This window comes from Morone saxatilis, unplaced genomic scaffold (assembly GCF_004916995.1).
Source record: "Morone saxatilis isolate NCDOM2014 unplaced genomic scaffold, NCSU_SB_2.0 Contig10, whole genome shotgun sequence".
Taxonomy (NCBI): domain Eukaryota; kingdom Metazoa; phylum Chordata; class Actinopteri; family Moronidae; genus Morone; species Morone saxatilis.
This window is the reverse complement of record NW_023339652.1, coordinates 15,808,175-15,817,337: the sequence shown is the minus strand read 5'-3', so window position 1 is coordinate 15,817,337 and position 9,163 is coordinate 15,808,175. Positions and strand designations below refer to the sequence as shown.

The following is a 9,163-nucleotide window of genomic DNA, read 5'->3' as shown; positions in this document are numbered from 1 at the left end:
AGTGGATAACGTTTCTTGTTCTTCACCCCCACTACGCCGCCTGGGTCCTGTACATCTATAAGTGACTCGTTTCATGCATGTCGCATCGATCAGCTGACATTGGGGCACATACAATAATGCTAATTGAGCAACAGAACTGCAGCAACAAAGTGACGTAAACAATTAAGAAACAATTCTAAAAATGCTCTTATTTAAAAGTTTTATAAGGGACGACATCCACAGAAGATGGTTGTTAGGGCCCTCAGGAGCAGGAATAAACAAAATTTGTTTTGTGAGGTAATCAATCTGAATGAAACGATAACTTAATTAAAGGAACCTTTTAACACAGGGTAATGATACTGAGAAACAAAATTGCTCTGATTTCAGGTGAATATGACCTATATAAGGAGCGTCGAGAATTATGCATTAGACCTCTGTAAAGCAGGAACTCGTCAATTACGGTGCAGGCATCAAGAACCCATCATGCTTAGCACTAGCTCCACCTACCGCTGCGTAGCTCATCACATCCGTGCGTTTCTTCCCAGAGTCCCCATCATCTGTAACCTGCCCGCTCCAGGCGGCTCCCGCGCTGGGTCCAGCCCCTCCTCCTGTCTCCCTGCTCCGCCCCTCGCCCCTGCTGGCCGCCGCTGCTCGCTCAGCGGGTGCTGAACACAAAACCGGAGGGCGGTCTCCGAGTGCCCACCTGCACGCCCCGTGGTGTAACCAGCGCGTCGTCGATGCTGCCTGGCGCGCAGAGCATAGCTGCCGGCATGAGGGGGCGTCCGCCTGCCCTGAAGACCGCGGGGCTTTGTGAATTGGCCCAGGCCCGCCAGGCCATTGGGAGCGAGCATGTGTGAGCGGCTGGTAAGACTCCGCCCATCATAACCTCAGTGGTTATGTGGGTCGAAGGGTTGTTTCCTAGGATACTGTGCAACCAAGTGAGGAACCAGAAAAAGGAACTTACATTCCTGACGCCTCTAGACTGCGAAAACTGAATCAGCAGTTCATTGGTTCCCTGCAGTCTCCATCACTAACCATCCGAACCTCCGTAAACGCTCAGTAACAGGGTCTGGCAAAGGCCTCAACGGGACCAAAATCACAAGGCCGCTGAAGCCCACTCCATACCCGTTGCAGATACACTTCCTGTGGAAGGGCAAAATCATTCAGTGACAAAGATCAGTACATATTTTACAGCCTCAAGTTGACTGCCCACCCTCAAACCAACCACCGGCTCTTCTAACATGCTTATGTGTGTGTCTTGTTGTGAATAATGAGGCTTAAAGTTTAGTCATCTATTTTCAGATCCACAATAGCAATCAATTAGGGGAAGCAAGGTGGTTAAACTACAGTTTACCACTACACCTCTAAATGTATACAAACATCATCATAGCAAGCCTTAAATCTTATTGCCTAATGAAAAATTCCATGCAAGAGTAATAGCAGGTAAGATTTGTGTATGTAGCCAAATTTATTTGTGAAACAGCCATGAACTGAAATGAAAAATCTTAAAACTATTCTTAGACCATAGAACAGAATGTCAATACCAATTCCTTGTGGACCCTTTAGTTAATAGTTAGGTTTTAGATAACTACCTAAAACTCATTTAAGACACCCACAAGCATTTGGTTTGGTTGATTTTTTTTATGACTGTGTTGAGTGTGAAACAACATCAGAAGTTCCAGTTATCTCCCCTACACCCGATTTTGATAGGATAGAAACATGCCTTTTTATGCACTGAACACATTTAAAACCTGCTCATGTTCATGACATTTTGTGAGACTTATAAGCTGAAGCAGAAGACAGCCTTAATATAGATTGGCCTTTTACATCATTTATACTACTTAAGATACTTCAAGGGTTTTGTAAAGGATCATTTCCATTCAATATCGCTGCACATACTGGGTTTAGTTCAAAAACACTCAATTCACGGTTAGCTGTGTATTCATACAGCCATCAAGGCCTTACCCATCTTCCTGTGTACATTAATACAAATAGCCTGCTGATGCACACCAAGGCTGTCATAGGTTTTCCATACCATGAAAAGGAAGGCTCAAATAATACATTTGCGGGCAACCTTGAGGGCACCACAATACACTGACAGATTACCTGGGTGAAAGAAGATAAGTCTGTGTCTCCCACAAAACATCACCGCAACGTGTGTGTGGGCTGCTGACCTTCATTCACTCGATAGCAGTAAATGCCTTCAGCGAGTGGGAGGTGTGTTGACAAAGAAATTCACATTCCACACACACCCTCACCAACACACACTCCCACTCGGCATCCATGCACTTCAGATTTCCCGAAAAGAGTTTTGGGGACCGGGCAGACTGTGAGGGGAAGTTGAGCGACGAGTGATGGAGTAAAGCATCCGTAGGATTAAAGACGTGTCGGAACCGAAAACGTAACAACACGTCGGGAGGGAAAGGTGATTAGCTGAATTATTGGCTTAATTAGCTCAACACTAATGATCTCCGTGTCCTATCAGCCGTGTCTGATAGCTTTCAAGCCTCAAATCCTACCACTTACTCACTGTCTCATACACAGATATATAATCTCATTTTATGAGTTCACAAAAAAACACACACAGTCTAAACAGTGCTCATTAATCACAGTATCAATGAAGTTACTGTATTTTCTCTACTGGTTCAGTTGACATAATATGTTGCTTTTAATCAAGAACATTAAAAAATACTACATAACTCCGACTTTTTATGCCAAACTGAGGTCAGACATCTACTTCGTCTAATTGAGTCTCCTCTCACAGGTACCTTACAGATGGCGGCCTCCATCTGTATGCGCGGAACGCAGGCCGAGCCTCAGATGTGGCTTCTTCTCGAGAAATATCCCAGAGAGGGAGCAAAGAGGTGCAGGGCGACATAGACAGGTAAGGATGGAGTCTGTCAATCATGCGGTTGCTGCGTGCTTCGCTGATGTGTGATTGATATGGGTGTGGACCCCCCCCCCCAGGTCGACTTGAGATTCCTGAGTTTTGAGATTCATGTAAGCACACACCGGATACATGAAAGCACATTGTTAAATACCCACATTTGCATACAGCATCTACGTTTTACATTCCAGTTTGGAGTTTTTTGGCATTTAGCTGATCCTGTTCCTCTCCAGAGCACCCTGCTGTAAGTTCGACTGTGTAAGCTTCAGTGGCTTTGCTTGTTGCCATTCACTTTCAGCTGAAGCCAGGTGGATGTTTGCAAGGGCAAATCCACCAGACTGTGCTTTGCAGCCGGTGATGCATGTGCGTGAAAAAAGCAGTGTGCTGTGGTAAGGATGGCAGAAAGGTTGCATTGACTTTCCAGCACAAACTGCACACATTTCCTCTTAGAGTGGTTGTAACTGAAAAGCAAAAAATAAAAATCAATTCATTGTGTGACTGCTACCTAGCTAGCATGAAAACAAGCAGAAGTAGCATAATCTATGACGACATGAACTCACTCACACTTTTTTTTTATATTTCTGACTTATAAAACCTTTGCCCCCTACACTTCCCTAGAGGATTTTGTGAATATCTGCTATAATATCTCTGTACAAAGTAGCTTCAGAGCACTGACATTACACAGAACTAATCATGAGGTGAACAGGGGTCAGTACCAGAGTGTCTGATTTTATTCATATGGTGGAGAAGAAACAGTAGATAAGAAAAAATATAGTTGTATTTTCCTTACAAGGGTATAATGCTACATAGACAAGATATGAGAGAGGGGAAATGATTCAGTGCTGAAAAGTTGACATGGGTGAAGAGCTTTAAGCAGAAATTCAGTATCTGCTTAACACCAAACATGTCTAATCTGCTCATATAAAATAATCCCAAAAAGACAAAACATAAAGCCTCAGGTAAAAGGTAGAAAATACGTCCTTCAGAGGTGATTGTCAGAGTAGCCCCACCCTGTTTCACGGACATCCACGACTAAATGAGGTGAAAAGGAGAGGCGTGCTATCGATTTAAAACTGTCAAGCTAAGATTGTAAAGACAGGCCCTCAGAGAGGCTGCTGGGAATCGACTGATGCAGTGACATTTCCTAGCGTCGCAACTTCAAACTTCTGCCAAGACTTTAATGAGTGGCAGTGTTTAGAGGAGTGGGAGGCTTGAAAAGCAATCAGATATGGCTCTCAGGATTTAGCTGGCTTTTGTTATAATGCTTTAGATTAGTAAAGTGTTGTTAAAGACACGCCAAGCCAACCCGACAGCACTCAACTAATTATAGTAACTCTGAAAAGTATACACATAAAGCCGCATTATGTTGTTAGATATTAAGATTATTTTGTGTTGGGACATTAGTTCAAGGAAAAGTACATGTGTTCAGTGTGCATGCTTACATAAGGCAAATTTCAACAGTACGACTAGCAGGCATGATGTTTTGCTTCCGGCCCAGTCTGTGTCTTTGTTTTTGCTGCCCGTCTATATAATCCGATACATTCACAGCCCAGACAATCCTGCTCTGTCTGGGTTACCGTCTCAACAGACAGTCAAGCCAGTCGGCCAGGGGCAAGTCCGATCATATCTGTGATTGACCAAGCGTCAAAACACGCTAGACCTGACCTGAGGTTCAGAATAGGCAATTAACCTGCCCCCTGTCAGTCTCTGCCTGATCTGCCTGTCAGACTTTGACACTCAGGCAAAGGGATGGATAGGATAAGAATAAATATGAACCCTGTGAACTGTCTCTTCCATTTGCCAAGTCTTAGCTTCACCCTGCATGTGTTTTATCTCTGTATTTGAATATTTTGCCCAAAGTGTCTCTCACCTTGCCTAGACATAAATTCCCCCCAAAAATTGCAGCTTTTCTCAGCTAAAGTCTGTGTTAACCCTTTGGGCTTCTGGGACGATGAGGAAATATTGATGCCTGCTTCCTCTTAAGATGCCTGCAGGCAAGACACTCCCAGTTGTATCAGAATCTGAACTCTGGAACCCTGTTTTTCCTTCTTTCCTTCCTCCATTCTCCCTCACAAACCTGTATGAATGTACACACAAAAGTACACACACCTTTAATGCTTCCCCCTGCCTCCCTCAGTCATGTGTGATTGTCAGAAGCTGAGCTGTCACTTCCCACTGACATACGACAAAGCTCAGGGGGGAAATTCATTTCCAAAGCCGATTGCTCACCGGGTCTCACACCTCAGCCTGGCTTTAGCTCCCTCCGTAGGACAGGATCTGCCTCCCATGATTGGTTCTTTCTTTATCCCAAAGTATTCGTCTTCTTTCCGACATAACCCCCTGGCTTTAAGTGAAATGAGTAGCGGATAAGGCCCAAGTTCAAACAATATGTTCGCTGACTTTGAAGAACTTTTCATCTCCTCAAATGCACATGCTGGCATTCTAGGGACGACAAACACCAGCAAAGCATTTATTCACAGACTGTAAGTGAGTCTCCTGCCTTATGTCAAATGTGTCTTTCTTTATGAGCACTGTAAACTAACCAGAATAAGAAGTGAACACTTTCAGCACATTTTTCTACTGCTTCTGTAACTGCCAGGAAGCATCATAGTCATATTTTTTTCTTGAATATCTGCTCAATAACTGCTTTGTTTTTATCTCCTTTATCCAAGAGAAAGTGTTGAAGGAATAGAAGGAACAGTGCAGTAAGTGGTTGATTTTAGGGGTGGAAAGCTGTGGATATGCTGTTATAGTGTATCTTCACTTGGTAAAGTGACTTTATGATAAAAGTGTAGTTAATAATTGTGTGTTTGCTCATTATCAAATGCCTCATTTGAATGTAAACTGGAACGCCGTACCAATCCCAAGAGGGGGAATATGAATTTATTACACTCGGTTGTAGATTTAGAGTCAGACATTTTTAATGGAGGAAAAAAACACTGAAGAGTAGCATCAAATGTCAGAGCTGGGAAGCTGTAGCTGTTTTTTTGTCATTCAGTGCCACCAGTCAACAAGTTTCACTGATTATGCCATGGAAAAATGGCTCTTAGATCCATGTTAGCCTCATGGTAGTTCTGCTAACTTTTTTTGCCCTAGACTAATCTATGAGCAAAATTAAGACTGGCCTACAGACAGTGAAAGCGGCCCATGGTTTGCTGTGGAGAAATAGGTCTTTGCAGTCTTCCATACAAGTGTTTGTCCCTGATTGTTGAACTTCAAAAACATCACAGAAGAATCTCTTCAAAACCAACCAACCACTCTGACTTTATGCATTGATGTGAATTGAAGTGTTTTCTGCAGTCATACCTTTGGAAATATTGATGTGACATAAGGTTATCTCTGTGGATATACAGTAGAAGACAGGGCTTTGTGTTACACATGATTGATTGATATATAGCTGTATATTGAGTTAGACTGTTAGTGTATAGTTTGGGACAAATTATTTGTTTATCTGTAAACTAAAGTATTACTGAACATTAATATAACTCCCTACCTCTTGGATTTTCTCTCAATTATGACCAATATTAGGGACAGTACTCACACATAACCACACACACACTTTTCTATAATGCACCTCCTCAATCAAACATAAACACTCACTTGCAACCCTTCTCCAGTCCTGCCGGCACACTGGCAGTAACAGAGAGAGTTCCTGGAAGGTAGAAAGTGGTAATTTGTCTGTGTACATAAACTGAGCTCCCACGAGGCTCATTATGCTTCATGCTTTTCTCCGTCCATGACGACTCCCCTGGCTCCCGCCCATCGCAGCTTTACCCCAAACCAACACAGCCCCTGAGGAGATTCATCTAAATGACTCATCAGATTGAGACTCACGGCCAGCAGGTGACTGAGACCATCTGGGGCTAGAACAGTGTGGGCTTCTGCTTGCCGCAGTACACTGTACACGAGATATGTGCTTGACGTGACTATAGGTGGTGTTAGATCACGTTGATCTCCATTTCTTGATCAGATCAAGGTGTCCATGTCACTTGGGAAAATACTCAGCTGTATAAGAAGTGATGTGTTATGTTTCTGTAGGTGGTTTGCTTGGAAGGTAGAGGAAAAAAGGTACATTTAAGTGCCTTTATCATCAATATAGAGTCCATTCTTTTTACCACCTGTATTCATGGAACCAAGTGTGACAAATAATTACTTTTGGGGATCTTTTTCATTTGTGCTAAGAACACAGGTATATGGTTTGTTGATCTGAAGTTTGTACATGATACACAGATGGTTCATCACAGATGGTTCATCCATCACCTGCCAAATATTTTTTTAAAGTGCCTACCTTCTTCTAAACTGTTTCCAGTGATAATGTTCCATATGGTTCTGTTTAACAAACCATTGGTGCAGTAAGGTTAAGAATACAGTTGAGTTTCCTGAAACTAACCATCTGCCTCAGAGCAGCTGGACAACAGAAGCTCAGATCCCTCTTCTGATCTGTCCATTTTAAAACAATGGCAAATTCAGCCTTGGCTAAAAGCCCCTCTCTAAAAATACCCTCCTGTCATGCAACATAGATGAGCGCATGCTCGTGGCTTTACTGTCAAGAAAAGATGCCCAAGGAGAGTGTTTTGACACCGACAGGCTTCCTGTTCTCAGCAGAGACATGAATAAGTAACAGGGCCTCGCTTTTAGCATCCTCGTGTCTCCTGTGGATGTGTGTGTGTGGCTCTCTCTCTCTCTCTCTCTCACTTACCCTCTTGTCTGAGGGCCGGACTATGGCAGCTGGCTCTGCGTTTTTTTTTTGTTATTTGAAGCTTTGGGGGATCGGAGACAAGTTTGTGTGTGTGAATGTGTGCTGTGTTGTGGTTGCGTTGTCCATGCTTGACAAAAAGAGATGTTGTTTGTGTGCTTGTCCTGGAATACATTTGAAGTGTGTGTGTGTGTGTGTGTGTGTGTGTGTGCAGATTTCAGCATATGCATGTGTGTGTTGCTGAGCAGCAGGATCCTGGCTGTCACTCCTCAGTGCAGTGACAGTCGTTGTGAGGCTGCGCGGCTCGTCAGTGCTGCCGTAAGCAGTGAGGAGATTTGGAGAAGTTTTTTGCCATCAATGACAAAGCCAGTTGTTATATAAGTTTCTGTGTAGTTCCTGTCTGCCGGGGGCGCAACTTAGGAAGAAAATACCCCTTCTGATGTTGCACCTGAAACTGCAACGCCTCGACGTCTCTGCTTTCTAGCTTTCTCAAGTTTTTCTGGCACTTGTCAGTCTCTCTTGTCTTTTCTTCAGTCTTTGCGCCTTAATGAAGAGCACGCTGGCACACAGACTAAACTTAGCAAACTGTGATGGTAATTGGGAGAAGTTTTATCACTGATTTGAGTACCCAGCTGTGCCTGGCTCTTGTGTGTGCAAGTGTTAATGCAAATGTGTGTCCTCACTGGTGCAGGTGCTTGCATGCAGATATTTCCTCCCAAAAAATTGCAGCCCACACAAACAGACACTAATTACCCATCTACTCATTCAGGGAAGCTCATGGGAAAGTTTCCTTTTTTTTTGGAAGCTAAGTTTTCCTCTCATTTCTTATTCTCTGGCACTGATTCAGCTGTGTCTTCCATTCTGGATACTGCTCTCTCTATTTATTATTCATCTGAATATTTCTCTAGATTTCCTCCAGGGGGGAGCTTGATATCCTCATTAATTACTATACTCACTGAATTAATAAGTGAAGTCAAGTAGTTACAGAATTGGTCGGATGAAATAAAAAGACATCCTGCCCTACTTCGTTTTTCTGAATTTGAGTTTAGAGTCCAGCAAACGCTGTCACACTGCTGAAGATGTCTGCACTCAAATAAACAAAGTTATATTTCCCCTCCTATACCTCAAATGTCCACAAGTGCTGATTCACTGGCTATATGAGTCTCTCAGATTATCATGTATCCATTTTGGTCTGAGTTCAACATTAGATGAATGTGTAAAAACATCCTATTTTGTTTTTGTACTGTGCATGCTTAAATAGCCCCTGATTATTCTCCCTAAATGCCTAACAAAGTAACCAGAACTTCCACTATATATATCAGATATCAGGTTGTCCAGTATCATTTGTCTTGTCAATATCTGGTCATTTGGATCACAGCTGACTCTCTTTGTGTTAAGTTTACGTTTGCTGTAGTATATTGTGTTCTGGCACGTTTTCCCGACTCTCAGCAAGAAGATCTTTGGGCCATATGCCCCTCGGACTGTGAAGCACAGCTGCCAGGGGCAGGTTATTCATCTGCTAAGACTGAGAGGTGAAAGACAGTGGCTCTAAGGGTCTTAGTGGAGGATTATAACCACATTCATTGTGAGATACTATCACA

General features: G+C 43.1%; 1 protein-coding gene across 1 annotated transcript in view; it reads left to right on the top strand.

Annotated features, from left to right (window-relative positions):
* Positions 1–9,163, top strand: part of nav3 (neuron navigator 3) — a gene marked incomplete in the record, with an annotated part of 202,937 nt that overhangs the window by 132,314 nt on the left and 61,460 nt on the right. The window contains 1 exon segment of the mRNA XM_035678645.1: positions 2,744–2,863. Within this exon segment, the coding sequence (XP_035534538.1) occupies positions 2,744–2,863 (120 nt within the window).